The 14,729-nt window shown below is 36.7% G+C and overlaps 6 protein-coding genes across 6 annotated transcripts; 3 read left to right on the forward strand and 3 right to left on the reverse strand.

Annotated features, from left to right (window-relative positions):
* Positions 1-81: 81 nt before the first annotated feature.
* Positions 82-1,245, reverse strand: EBP2 (Ebp2p; the record flags this gene model as incomplete). The annotated part of the gene is made up of 1 exon (XM_448788.1): positions 82-1,245. One exon carries the CDS (start codon positions 1,243-1,245, stop codon positions 82-84), a length of 1,164 nt encoding a protein of 387 aa, XP_448788.1.
* A 613-nt stretch (positions 1,246-1,858) lies between these two features.
* On the reverse strand, positions 1,859-2,530 carry RAD10 (DNA repair protein RAD10; the record flags this gene model as incomplete). The annotated part of the gene is made up of 1 exon (XM_448789.1): positions 1,859-2,530. One exon carries the CDS (start codon positions 2,528-2,530, stop codon positions 1,859-1,861), a length of 672 nt encoding a protein of 223 aa, XP_448789.1.
* A 517-nt stretch (positions 2,531-3,047) lies between these two features.
* GIM5 (Gim5p) lies at positions 3,048-3,753 on the forward strand (the record flags this gene model as incomplete). Its single annotated transcript, XM_448790.1, has 2 exons — positions 3,048-3,066; positions 3,299-3,753. 2 exons carry the CDS (start codon positions 3,048-3,050, stop codon positions 3,751-3,753), a joined length of 474 nt encoding a protein of 157 aa, XP_448790.1.
* A 566-nt stretch (positions 3,754-4,319) lies between these two features.
* Positions 4,320-8,435, forward strand: SGS1 (ATP-dependent DNA helicase SGS1; the record flags this gene model as incomplete). Its single annotated transcript, XM_448791.1, has 1 exon — positions 4,320-8,435. One exon carries the CDS (start codon positions 4,320-4,322, stop codon positions 8,433-8,435), a length of 4,116 nt encoding a protein of 1,371 aa, XP_448791.1.
* A 224-nt stretch (positions 8,436-8,659) lies between these two features.
* On the reverse strand, positions 8,660-11,758 carry GCV2 (glycine decarboxylase subunit P; the record flags this gene model as incomplete). Its single annotated transcript, XM_448792.1, has 1 exon — positions 8,660-11,758. The coding sequence occupies one exon, from the start codon at positions 11,756-11,758 to the stop codon at positions 8,660-8,662; it is 3,099 nt and encodes a 1,032-aa protein (XP_448792.1).
* A 2,089-nt stretch (positions 11,759-13,847) lies between these two features.
* MRPS17 (mitochondrial 37S ribosomal protein uS17m) lies at positions 13,848-14,573 on the forward strand (the record flags this gene model as incomplete). Its single annotated transcript, XM_448793.1, has 1 exon — positions 13,848-14,573. The coding sequence occupies one exon, from the start codon at positions 13,848-13,850 to the stop codon at positions 14,571-14,573; it is 726 nt and encodes a 241-aa protein (XP_448793.1).
* Positions 14,574-14,729: the final 156 nt, after the last annotated feature.

Consider the following 14,729-nt stretch of genomic DNA (forward strand, 5'->3'; position numbering starts at 1 on the left):
TCCTCTCATCTTCCTTTCATGATTTGAATAAGAAAAAAAAAGAGAAATCAAAACCGAGTTAAATTCAGTTCGTAATTTTGCTTATTTCCGTCTACTCTTGCCTGGTCTGCTCTTCTTTCTGTTAGAAAAACCAGTTATATCAGCAGATGATTGTGCATCATTCTTTCTCTTGAATCGTTTCATGCCTCCTTGACCGTATTTCGAATTCTTGGCCTGTCTTTTGGAGTTAGGCTTCCTTCTCTTGGTATCCTCAGATTCTGTTGCTTCTTCGATACCAACATTGAAATCCATATCTCCAATCTCGTTATGCTTTCTCTTTTTCTTCAGGTTTTTAATTCTGTCCAAAGTTTCTCTCTTCTCCAATTGACGTTTCTGTAGCGTCGCAACTTGAACTTGTTTACCAAACTTTTTCAATTGCCTTTGCTTCCTGGCATCCTCACGGGCCTTCTTTTCGCTAGCTTCCTGAACTAATTTATGTTTAATCTTATCCATGTGCTCATCATTCTTAACCATTTCGGCAAAGTAGTCCAATGGTCTCTTAAATGGAACTTTTAACTTCTTTAATTTTTCCTTAGCTATGTTAACCGCATCCAAACTTTGCTTATAGAAGGCTAATTCTCTCTCAGTGTCATCATAGATATCTTTCATACCCTCATCAGTATTAGTCTCAGATGTGACAGACTGATGCTCTTCAAATGAATGTTTTGCCCAAGGAAGTTGTATACGTTCTAATGAATGTTTTAGTGCTTTAGTGTTATTAATCGTCAATTTATGGTGAGGTACAACGTCTGCGTCAGAATCGAATTCGACATCTGATAATGGTACATCTTCTTCTTCATCTTCTTTATCTTCATCATTTTCTGAATCCATTGAAGCATCGTCTGGCTTAGAAATGGCAAAGTCTTCTTCCTCTGAATCACTATTTTCCAATCTATCTAGATCAATTCTGGACTTAGACACATCCTGTTGGTCAGCATTTGCATCATCCGTAATTAAGCTTTCATTATCACCACTCTTCTTCAAGGCTTTCTTCAACTTTCGCTTCTCTTTCTTTGATAGCGTCTGACTTACATACTCTTCATTATCGTTCTTTTCTTCGTCCGATTCTGATTCTGATTCTGATTCTGGCTTTAATTCAGGTTGCTTTCCTTCAATACGTTTTTGAGAAGCTTGCGTTGTTTTCTTCTCATTAACTTTGCCTTTCTCATGAGCCAGCAGCTCTTTCAACTTGAAACCTTTAGCCATGCTGTCTTTTTTTAGTTTCTCAATGATACCTATTATCTCTATAATAACTAACTAGTAGACTGAGTACAAATGGCAACACAGATATAGTGTAAAAGAAGATTCCAAAAATGTATGTATAGGGACAGCTACAGTTATGGTTTGCAATAACAGCAATGTTATATAAGAATTTACTATTACATGTTGTCTTACCATACAAGGTGAAAAAAAAATTGCGATGAGCATCTCATTTTGAATTTCTTGAAAATAAAATTTTCACAAAATTTTCGCTTTCACTTCAGAGCATTTCCGTACAAGTTTCAAAATCGGTTGTTAAGCCCTAGGGCATCTAAAAAACTCACTTGTAAGCTGTACAGATAGATGATCAAGTGTGACAAAGAGAGGTTGTGGGTATAAGTACAGACATATAACAATGAAGAGATAATTGTGCATCTAAAAAGTTATGGTTAGTGATTATAAGAATCATCATGTTTTACTACTTAGTTCAAAACACAATACCGAATTGTGAGACAATGTACATGGCAAGAACTTAGAACTATTTATCATGTCCTTCATTCCTTCGCTATGGTAGATATTCGAATTCAAAATAATCTATGTAGATTGTGATTTTTTGAACTTAAAATGAGTTAAGTCCCTCCAAATACTTGGCAGCCTGCTGGAAATTGAATGCAAGTAGTAATGTGAATCCGTTGAATAAACAAATCTTAGTTATTGTGGTCAATATCTCCTCTGAGTTTGTGTCATCTACTACAAAGATGAGAATATTATCATTATTCTGTTTGAGCGGTAACATTCTTCTTTCAATGTAATCAACATACAACTTATGGTAAGACAAAGTCAAGAATAATATTGACCTATTCTTGACTTTATAATCATAATAGATTTTTTGTCCAGGTTGTGGCTTACTATATCTCCAATTAGTGTTCTTCAAGTGATTCAATAGCGGATTCTCTTTCTGCGTTGTACTTACCAATACTGTCTTTCCTACGTTAGTGGAACCCGATTGTGTAGTTATAAATGGCCGCTTTTTCCCATTCTCTTCAGGCTTTGTTGAATCATCATCATATCTTTGTTGATTAAATGCATTAATGACATTTTTATTTCTGGGGGGTACTTTATTAGCATCTTGTACATGGGCCGTCTGCTTCCTCTCACTAAAATTTGTATCTTTATCCTTAGTTACTAGGTCGTTGTTCCTGTCCTTATCAGCAGCACCCTCTTTCTGTTTTCTCAGCCTCTCAACGCCAGCAAGAATACTTTGGAATGATGTGCTGTCTGTATTATTCATCTTATACTTCAGATAGATCTTAATACCTTATTAAGTTGTTTTATTACCCTACCTTCTCACACTTTTCTAGTAAATCAACACTTCTAAGGAGGTCTCCCTTCATATCGTCTTATATTAAAGTACAACTTTTGATCAATCCTCGGTAGAATTCAATCAGACTGATCCCACACTAGGAAGTTATTTAGGAGTTTTTCTTTATATTGGCTTTCAAACAACAAAGCAGGCCTATTGTTAGATATACTTTGTTCAGATTAATACACCTATGAAATGCCATCAATGTTACCAGTTTTCTAATATTGCATAAGACAGGTAGGCATTGTACATTTTTATGGAAGCCCTTGAACAGTGTACAAAATCAAAAAAAAAAAATGTGCAAAATGACTTTACTTCAATGTAAATTAAATGCAATCGACTCTCATAGAGACAGACATAAGTATACTATAGTTTCTCATTGGGTAAATTGAATTGGTAATACCGATAGTAGAACAACAGGTCAACACCAAAACTCCCAAGAAAGATGTCTAGCTCCCAAAAGAGTATGTTAGAATATTTTCCATAACTAATTCCATTATAATTATTCATAGTTGCCCTTTGAAAATACATGCAACTTAGTAGCTCAGTGACCATTTTACTAACGAAATTCATATCTCATATTCAACATGGAATTGGAGCTGCTAGCTTACATTGACTGACGGAGATTCCTCGCTGGAAAGCTCCAGGAAATCTTGTCCCAATTTTGTTTTGATTATCCTGACATAATACTTGCAGTTGATCTGAGCACACTAAGTCCCGAACAACTAGCTGTTGTGAAGCAGCAGTTGGATCAAGAGATTCAGCATTTTAGCCAATCTCTCCAAGCACTAAATATGGCGAAGACGAAGTTTACGGAATGCATAGAGGATGTGAAACAGGTATCATCGATATCGGAGAGCAAAAAACAACCAATTTTGGTTCCTGGATCGTCCTCCTTATATATTCCTGGTGAGATTGTTGAGAGTAAATCTTTCATGGTCGATATCGGAACCGGTTACTACGTGGAAAAGACCGATGAAGAAGCTATAGCATTCTACCAAAAGAAAATTGACAAATTGAACACTGAATCTGTTCAAATTCAAAATATTATAAAGGAAAAGAGTCAAACATCATTATTATTGGAAAACCAAATCAGACAAGCTGCGTTTACACGTCATGAACAAAGCAAGGCAAATGAAACAAAGGCATAGATTAAATAATGCGGCACCGTCATCAATATTTCTTAAACTATGGCTAAGTGCGCATCACTTAAATACAAAGAGAGGAATATATGCTGCGATTGATACCAGTTTATAGATCATCATCAAATTTTGAGGGAACTTGTAATAGTTTTATATTTTCATGAAAACATTTCTTACATAACATTGACACTATTTACTATTTCTCTCAAGTGAAACTATCAGCTCGCTCTTCATTTTTCTTTGGAATGCGCGAGGCAAGTTCCTCGATGAGATTGACGTGATGGATCAGGAAATAAGCAGAATTACATATGAATTCTATACTCCACATTGTTCCTACAGTAGTAAACAGATGTACGTTTTACATACGAGATCTGTGGCCAATATATACTAACACAGCTGGATTATAGGCATAAACATATTGCTTAAACTCATCACAAGTGTGCACCATTTCTGAAACACATTATTCCGGTTACTTCTACTTGATCTACTTTTATATGGTACACCAATCGAAAGAGAATTCATAATAAATCAGGAGGGATCCTCTTTTTATTCAATTAATAATCCACCAAAGTGATATGGTTACCAAACCTTCAAATAATTTAAGAAGAGAGCATGCATGGCTAAAGGAATCGAATATATTTGATAATGACAACGACATATTGTTAAGCACACTAAGCAAACAATTCAGCAACAAGAAATCTACTAATGAATATAACAAAGGAAGCTTGATATTGCATAATGTGGGAAGTATAGATCGCAATGAGACAATAGAAGTCCTTGATGATGATGACGACGACGACATCATATTAACGAACATATCCAAACCAAATGAATTATCAAAAGCGCAAACAGCTACATCGTCACCAAAAAATAACATGAATCCTAACGCCATGAATGAAATCCAAAGGGATGTATCGACATCGAGTCGTGTAGTTAGTACCTATAGTGGCTCAAACTCTTATCCATTCATTAGCAAAGATATCTCACCAAAAAATGTATGCAACTCTTCAGATAACTTGCAACAGAGCACATTACCAGTAGTATATAGAGATAAGAGATCAAATAAGACCATAGACGGCTCTATACCAGTGTTGAAAGCCCAAAAAGAACTGATTGAAAAACTCAAAGACTTAAATAAAACGATGACTTCTAAAATTGATATCATGGAATCCACTTCCCTATCTGAGGATTATAAGAGAACTCAAATAAATACTGTCATTAATCCGAAAATCAAATCCAAACAATCAGAAATCGAAAAAATGGAACTAAAGCTCGAAACTTTATCACAAGAAATCAAAAATATCTCCCATATACTTTCTGACATCAGCAATGAAAATGTCTTCAAAAACATTAAATCACAAAAATTTGACTCCCAAAGAGCCTCCATCACAGCAAATAATAGTCTAACTGATTTGCAAATCAATGAAGGGTTTAACAATAATATCACAAAAAATAATAGAGACTTCAACCCCATACCCGATAATAGTGTTATTAGAGGACAGCAAGTAAACATGTCTTCATTTCAAGAAGAATCTCTGTACATTGACTCCTACAACGAACCGAACACACAGTCAAGGGCGCCATATACCAGACAGATGCGTGACCGACATCAAATTAATTATAGAATACCTGAAGCCGATGAACCATTTGAATATAGGGTAGGTAAACTGCAACCGACTATCGCTTCTGATGACACCACATATGATGCTGAAAATACTGATAACCCAGATGAAGACGGATACTTGACCACCCAAGATGGCGAAAAACATTCTGATGTACATCAAAGTGATCTAGATTTTATAGAGGATAGTCCATCAGAAATTACCCACGATACTGCTTATGTGGAAACAAACAATAATGAGACTTCCAGTAGAATACAAATTATAATGTCATCTCCTAATCGTTTAGATGAATATGGTCCTTCAGTACAATCTCAAATCGACTTGTCTGGTGATTCGTTAGATTCAAATCATAATGTCGGTTATAAAATGGAATACATTGGAGAAAGTGACTTCAATATAAATACAGGAGCTACAAACACTAAACATACCGAAGTTATAGAAAACTTAAGTACGGACTCAGATAATTGGGGAGAAGTCGAGAACCTTACTGATTATGATGCTGAGAGTTTTGATGAAGAACGAGAAAATAAAACCAGAGTATCAGATATTGAAGAATTAGATAATGAACTAGAGATTATTACTGAAAGGAAAATTGGTAATGGTGACGGTTTCATGTTAACTAGTGTAAAGAAAGAAGAATCTGCTATCGTATCACTATCAGAAAGCCATCCTACCTCATTAACTGATGACGAGCTTGAAGAGGATATTTCTCTATTAGGAGTAGCTGAAAACGCTGAATCCCCACCACATACACATATAACAGATGTGGTCTCACCAAACTCTTGGACTAAAGAGGTGTATAAAAAGTTAAAGACTGTTTTCAATCTAACGAGTTTTAGATCTAATCAAGAGGAGGCTATAAATGCGACTCTTAGTGGAAAAGATGTATTTGTTCTAATGCCTACTGGTGGAGGTAAATCTCTTTGTTATCAATTACCTGCAATTGTGAAAGGCGGATGCACCAAAGGAACAACTATAGTCATTTCTCCTTTAATCTCATTAATGCAAGACCAAGTCGAACATTTACAAAAATTAAACGTTAAGGCAAGAATGTTAAGTTCGAAGGGAGGAATAGATGAAAAAAATCATACATTCAATCTATTCATCAATGGCTTCTTAGATCTTATTTACTTGTCTCCTGAAATGATTAGTGTTTCAGAGAAGTGTAAGACAGCTATAGAAAAATTGTATCAAAATAAGCAACTAGCCAGAATTGTGGTTGATGAGGCTCACTGTGTTTCTAACTGGGGTCACGATTTTAGACCCGACTACAAACAGCTGTCATACTTCAAGGTACAATATCCTGACATTCCAATGATGGCTCTCACTGCAACCGCCAGTGAACAGGTTCAAATGGATATTGTATTCAATCTGAAATTAAAGGATAACCTATTTCTGCGTCAAAGCTTCAATAGAACCAATTTATATTATGAGGTTCGTAAAAAAACCAAAAATACCATTTTTGAAATCTGTGATACTATAAAACAACAGTTTAGAAATCAGACCGGTATAATATACTGCCATTCTAAGAATTCCTGTGAGCAAACTGCCCAGCAAATGCAGCGTAATGGTATCAAATGTGCATACTATCATGCAGGGATGGAGGCTGATGAAAGACTTCAAGTCCAGCGAGAATGGCAGAATGACAATCTTCAAGTCATTTGCGCTACTGTTGCTTTTGGAATGGGGATCGATAAGGCAGATGTTCGGTTTGTATTTCATTTTACAGTTCCAAGAACACTAGAAGGTTATTACCAAGAGACAGGCAGAGCAGGTAGAGATGGGAACTATTCATATTGTATTACTTATTATTCATTCCGTGACGTGCGTACAATGCAAACAATGATTCAAAAGGATAAAAACTTAGATGGCATCAACAAACAGAAACATCTCGATAAGCTACAGCAAGTAACAGCATACTGTGAAAATGATACGGATTGCAGACGAAAGCTCGTTTTATCATATTTTAGTGAAGAGTTTGATCCAATAAATTGTAATAAGAATTGTGATAATTGCCGTAACAGCAGTAGTGTAACTAAAGAAGAGAGAGATGTTACGTCGACCGCAATTTCTATTGTAAAATTAGTACAATCAATTCAAAATCAAAAGGTTACTTTAATCTACTGTCAAAATATATTCAAAGGGTCTAGAAATTCCAAGATTGTTCAGGCAGGTCATGATATGCTTCCACAGCACGGTGCTGGAAAAAACTTGACTAAGTCTGAAATAGAAAGAATATTCTTTCATTTGATTACTAAACGAATTTTACAAGAATATTCAAAAGTTAACAACGCAGGGTTTTCTTCCAGTTATGTCAAAGTTGGTGATGGGTGTAGAGATCTGTTAAATGGAAAACTTCAACTAAAAATCCAGTTTTCAGTGTCGGAAGGGAATTCCAGATCGTCCGCAGGACTTCCTAAATCTAATTCATCAAATACCAATAATTACGACAGATCTTTAACTAAAAACATTACTGCAAATAATGATTCTGAACAACATCTTAGAAATTATGCATATAGTCCCTCTAATTCTGAACGCATGCGAGCAGAAAGCTCAAAACATACCGGTTCCACTCAAGAGGTGAATGACCTAAAATCCGCATATGATCGTCTAAGAAATGCAGCAATAAGTTGGGGATCAAGAATGGTTCCAGCAGTAAATAAATTCATGGACGATAATGTTCTTAGACGACTGGCTGCAATTCTACCTGCCACAGAAGAGGAGTTCATTGGAATAGTTGGCAATAACAGCACTGATTCTAAGAAGTATAAGTATTTCAAAGATATTTTCATTGATTTGCGTAAAAGAAGAATTGAGAGGATGTGTAATTTGTCTTCCAATTTTGCTTTTAATGAGGAGGGACAAAGCCAGATTGATACAATGGAAATCCAGACAACATCTAGGTTTTTTAACAATACCGATGAAAACAAGAATCTAGTCTCCCTAACACCTTATGAACAAAGTACTCAAGTATCTAAAGGTGTTAACGCTAGGACAGCAGGCGGGAAAAAGTACAAGAGGAATTTTAACTATAAGAGATATAGAAACTACAATAAATGGAAGAAATAGACATTTTATATTTTTAATGATCTAAATAGCGCATATAAATAGAAAAAGTTAAAGGTACAGTCTAAATCTCGTTATAACACTCTCCTATATTTTTCGTTCTTGCCTGCTAAATACAAATACTATTAATCAGTGCATATTATTATTATATTCTTAATCTTATTATTATTATAATCAGCCTCGAGGTTATACTTACTACATAAAAATCAAAATGGGTGATATCCTGATCATTCCTCGGCCATCTCTTCAACAGACGGACATGTGCAAATCAAATGAGTGTCCCCAAACTTGTCATCTACACGAGCAACAGTTGGCCAGAATTTGCTAGTCTTTAGGAAAGCAAGTGGAAAGGCAGCTTGCTCTCTTGTATATCCTCTAGTTTCCCAATCTGTAGAGGAGATTAAATCTGATAAAGGATGTGGAGCATTTTTTATCACCATTCCTTCCGGTTTACCCGCGATATAGTCATCAATTTCTTTTCTAATAGAAATCATAGAATCAACAAATCTGTCAAGTTCTTCTCGATTTTCAGATTCAGTAGGTTCAACCATAAGAGTACCAGGTACTGGGAAAGCCAAAGTGGGAGCATGGAATCCATAATCCTGTAGTCTCTTAGCAACATCAATAGCCTCTATTCCCTTTGCCTTAAATTCTCTCAAATCTATGATGAACTCGTGAGCACAATGCTTCACATCTTCACCATTTACAAACATTATCTTATAGTGCTCTTTTAATCTAGCCATCATATAGTTCGAATTCAACGTTGCAATCACTGTAGAAAATGGTAGACCTTCTTCCCCCATCATATTTACATACGCATAGGAAATAGGCAAAACTAATGCGTTACCATATGGCGCAGACGAAACAGAGTCAATAGATTTGTTTGATCCAATCTCAGTAATCATATCTGTAACATCATGTCTTGGTAAGAAAGGGGCCAGATGTTCTTTAACACAAATTGGAGCACCAGCAGGTCCACCACCGCCATGAGGAATAGCAAATGTTTTATGCAAGTTCAGATGACAAACATCAGCTCCTAGATCACCTGGAGATGTTAAACCAACTTGTGCATTCATGTTAGCACCATCTAGATACACCTGACCGCCGCAAGAATGAACAATATCAAATGCCTCCTTGATATCAGGTTCATAAAGACCATATGTGGAAGGATATGTAATCATGACTGCAGCAATATCGTCCTTGTATTTCTCGGCCTTCTCCTTTAAATCAGCCAAATCCAACGCACCGTTCTGCAAACAATTGATAGGAATAACCTTCAAGCCGCACATTGCTGCTGATGCAGGATTAGTACCATGTGCGGAAATTGGTATTAGACACAAATTTCTATGTCCTTCTCCAATATCCTCGAGATAGGATCTAATAACTCTCAAACCAGTATACTCACCTTGAGCTCCCGAATTTGGCTGAAGAGATACACTATGAAATCCAGTAATGGAGCTAAAATCTTCCTCTATTGCCGTTATTAATTCCTTATATCCTTGAACCTGGTCAACTGGTTGGAATGGATGGATATTAGCAAATTGTGGCCATGTAATAGGCATCATTTCAAAGGTGCTGTTCAACTTCATTGTACATGACCCCAGAGGGATCATAGAGTTTGCTAAGGAAAGATCCCTACTTTGCAAATGATGCAAATATCTTAGCATAGCTGTCTCTGTGTGATATCTATTAAAGACAGGATTTTGTAGGAATTGAGACTTTCTTTGCAATTCCTTAGGAAATTCTGGAAGAATTCCAGAATCCTTAATAGAGCTACTTATTGATGAATTCTTCTTTAGATTGCAAAATAGCCTTATCATGTCCTCCAAGTCATCTATGGTTTTCTTTTCATCAAAAGAGATGGATACCGTCCTATTATTGACAGCAAATACATTGGTATTGAATTCTGAAAGCGCTAATTCCAAAAACTGGTCAGCAGTGGTACCTTCCTTAAGTTCAATTGTTAATGTATCAAACCAACTATTGTTCAACAGCTTATGTTCAGAATGTTCACTAATGGCATTTGCTAAAACCGTGGTCATACCGTACACACGCTTAGCAATATTTTTTAGTCCTTCGGGGCCGTGATACACACAGTAGTTAGCAGACACATTGGCTAACAAAGCTTGTGCTGTGCAAATATTTGAAGTGGCCTTATCACGCTTAATGTGTTGCTCTCTGGTCTGCAGTGCCAATCTAAGAGCAGTATTACCGAGTCTGTCTTTCGAAACACCAACAATTCTACCAGGAATTTTTCTGTTTAGCTTTTCTGTAACAGAAAAGAAGGCAGCATGTGGCCCACCATAAGCTAGAGGCACACCAAATCTTTGTGATGAGCCAAGACATATATCGGCACCAAAAGTAGATGGAGGTTCTAGGAGGGTCAACGCAAGTAAGTCCGTTGCGACAGAAAACAAACAGTTACTGGAATGCAAAAGACCAGATATAGTGTTTAATTTATCAGTAGTTGGTATGTTACCATTGGTATCAGGATATTGAACAAGACCACCAAATGAATTATCCAACAGTTCTTTAGAAAGCTTATCCTCGATCTCTTTATTGGACAGCTCATTAAAGTCGATTTCCAAAAGCTCGATATTGAACGGTTTTGCTCTAGTTTTCAGAACAGATTTCGTTTGTGGATGCAAATTCTTATCTATAATGAAATTTAATTTTTGATTTGGAGATGACTTTTTGATCTTTTTAGATTTCAAGGAATGGTATGATAACAGCATCGCTTCACCGGCTGCAGTACCTTCATCCAGTAAAGAGGAATTTGCAACAGGCAAACCCGTCAAATCACTCACCACAGTTTGGAAATTTAAAAGAGATTCCAATCTACCCTGAGATATTTCGGGTTGATATGGTGTGTATGAAGTATACCATTCTGGACACTCTAAGACATTTCTTTGAATCACTGGTGGCAGAATTGTATCATAGTAGCCCTTACCAATATAGTTCTTAACTTTATAGTTATTTTTCTCAGCTATTTGAGCCAAATGGTTTAACATAGCAGTCTCATTAAAGACACCCTTTGGCGAGGACTTAAATTTTAAACCATCTTTCATGCCTAAAATTTTGCTAGGAACCATGTCGTTGACAAAATCGCTTAGATCGTTATAATTAGAATTGACTGTCTTGAGCATTTCGTCCACATCTTTAGGATTAGGTCCGAGGTGCCTTCTTTGAAATGTATCCAATCTATCATTCTTGCTATCCAATGGATCAGCATGATATATCTGTTTGAATTTAGTGCTGGAAACGTCTGTGGCATATAGTCTTCTTAGACCGGTCCAAGAACGCTTAATAGCGGTTCCTTTCAACATGTCGGGTATATATAGTTAAGTTTTTGGTTTTAATTTTTTTTGCAGTTCTTAGTTTTGATTTGCAGTACTTTGAAGTGCAAGTAGTATTATCTAAATTATGAAGTGTCTCTCAATCCACTGTCTTCCTATTAGCTATCGCCGGTGTTAGAGTAGTACCACAAAATAGTTTCTATTTGGTGAATAGCCACATGAATAGAACTATAGAAGGTTACAAAAAAGAGTAAGAGACACCTAGACTCCCAAGTCACTTGAATTAACCAAAAACGTACATTGTTTATATACATATCGTTCTGATTATCTGACAACTGAACTCTTTCTCTTATTTATTTATTTCTCTTCTAATTTTACTCTTTCTTTCAAGGGCAGATAGCACCACTATCCTATTAGAGGTTAAAGTTTCACGTTGTTTCACGTCCTTATCCTATACTCACAGAAAGTCACTTGTGTTGGAGTTCATAGCTCATCGCGACTCTTAGAAGCTGAACTCATTATGACTCTGTCTGGTGCATGTTTCTTATTTTATTTTTTTAACTCTTTTGGCATCCAATGTGGTAACTGGAATATACGGAGATGCAATCGAGATGCTCTACAGCCCGAAACGGTATGCTCCCTCCCTTTGCAAAATGTTAAAAGAAAGTGTGGAATAGAGAGAAGTTAGAGTACAGAGTTATTTCCTTCTCCATTCGGCCATCAACTAAAGTTTGCAGATAAGGTAGGCAAAAAAGTAGCTTTACCATCCATCCGATCCATTCATGTTCACGTAGGCCCTCTCTCGGATACCCTCACTGTAGTGTATAATATACATAGTAAGAGAGGGAAAGAGAAGGCAAGCTTTCGAAAGAGGTTCAGGATCGTGTTCGTATGGCATCCATCCCACACTCACAACTACCAACCTCCCTCCATCGACAAACAGGGGAAAGTCACTTATCAGTAGTACAAAATCTCGTCAACAAGAAAGTTGACTCCTTATAAAACGATGGTGACTTCTTTGTTGGAATCATCGTAAATTTATGGAAAATGTTTGACTCCCTCTGCGTGTCCCATCGTACTATATCTCTCATTCTCGGTAGTTGCTTTTGAGCATATCACACAGATGATTAAGCCTTATCTTTGACAAAGCTGGTTGCTCTGGTTCAAAAATCACCAAGGCAAGGAAAGAGTGGAAAGTACACAACACAAGGGATATATATTTTCCTGGCTACAAAGTTGTGCTTGCACACTACAACAGGAACCGAAGGTTTAAGTTCCTAAGGAGTTGGCTATATCTACTGAGATCCTGCTATGTTGAAGATGCATAGATAAGCACCATTTTTCTAATCTTATCTCTTATATAATCTCACCATCTACACATTTGTGCATTCGCCAGTGTGATAACATCTCCTTGGCCTCGGGATTAAGCCTGTATGAACTTAGGAGAGCCTCTCCTCTTCTCAATACTACCCCCAACGAAAGCACTTGTGTGCCAGCCTACCCTCCTACAAAATCAACTATCTCAGCACATCGTAGTTTATACCATATATACCCAGTCCTTGGAACATCGAAACTATCGATCTCACTAAAATGTATGCCCAATTATCATGGGCAACAGAACCAAAGCACTATGCCTATGATGTTCTCTTGAGAGCTTAGCATCCTAGTCTCGTGATATGTCACTGCAGCAGCAGCCCGCGACTCTCTTCCACTGGCGAGAAACTCGGGAACAAACTCTCAGGACAGTGTTCTCGATTCAGTTGCTGGGCAGTAATGCGGCAAGCTATCAGTTACAGATGGAATATTAGTGCTGAGATTTGCTTTGACGTTCAGGGATTCAATACCAAGAAGAGTAGCTCTATTCTGTTCCTGAGTCCATAGCTATATTGCCGCCTCTTCAACTAATTGTCGCTTTCACAGAATTCCTCAACTGGGAACGTTACTCTGCAAATAGGTATCCTGAACGTATTGAGCTGAATTTTTTCTCTCAGATTATCAACTGGTATTTAACAATAATAACACCCAAGACCAACAATAGTAAATTGCCGCTACAAATAGTGCTCTTAAAGTTTAGATTGAATAAAGCAAATATCATCACCGTACAACAAACACAGTAAATATGGCAAGACAGAATTTCATTGGTTTGGTGGTGTCTCAAGGGAAGATGCAAAAGACGGTCAAAGTCAGAGTGGAGAGGAAAGTGTTTGACAAGAGAATTAATAAAGAATTGATGAAAAGAAAGGATTTCCTTGTCCACGATGAAGGTGAAATCACTCGTGAAGGTGACTTGGTCCGTATAGAGGCTACCAGACCTTTATCTAAATGGAAGTCTTTTGCCATTGCAGAGATTATCAGAAACAAAGGTCAACAATTTGCTCTTTTTGAATCACAAGCCAAGGATGACGTCTTAAAAGAGGAAATGCAAAAAACAAAAGAGTTCTTGGAGAGAAGAGAAGCCAGACTAGGCCACACGGATAGCCAACTTCTAAAGGATGTCAAGTTTTTACAGTCATATTTTGGGAAAGTCAACAGTGAAGGTGGAAATGAGGCACAAGCAAATGAGTTGAAGCAGGAATTGGAAAAGATAAAGCAAAGATACGGTGTACAAGAGTTCACCCCCAATACAGTTAAGCAACTGATAAAATTAGATATTCAAGGAGTCGAAGAAGACTTAATAGAGCAAAAGTCTAAGATAGATGCCATGCAGGGCAAACTCAACGACCTATTGCAAGAACCTTCAAAATGTATAGAATATCTTAAACAAAGAGGTGTCGAGTCCCCAGAACTATTGCAGAAAAATATAATGAAAAACCTTGTACGGAAGCACGTCTTAAAGGAACTATAAACTCGAACTTGAGAGCGTTGAAGCAAATATTGAGATGCAAGCATTGTAATAGTGAGTCTTTTTTTTGCATTTTGCTTTCTTCAGGCCTGATATCGCCAAACAGAAAAAGTAAATATTGTACTTAGTATCTATCTCTGACATGTCATGTAAATATAA

Source organism: Nakaseomyces glabratus, chromosome L (assembly GCF_010111755.1).
Source record: "Nakaseomyces glabratus chromosome L, complete sequence".
Classification (NCBI taxonomy): domain Eukaryota; kingdom Fungi; phylum Ascomycota; class Saccharomycetes; order Saccharomycetales; family Saccharomycetaceae; genus Nakaseomyces; species Nakaseomyces glabratus.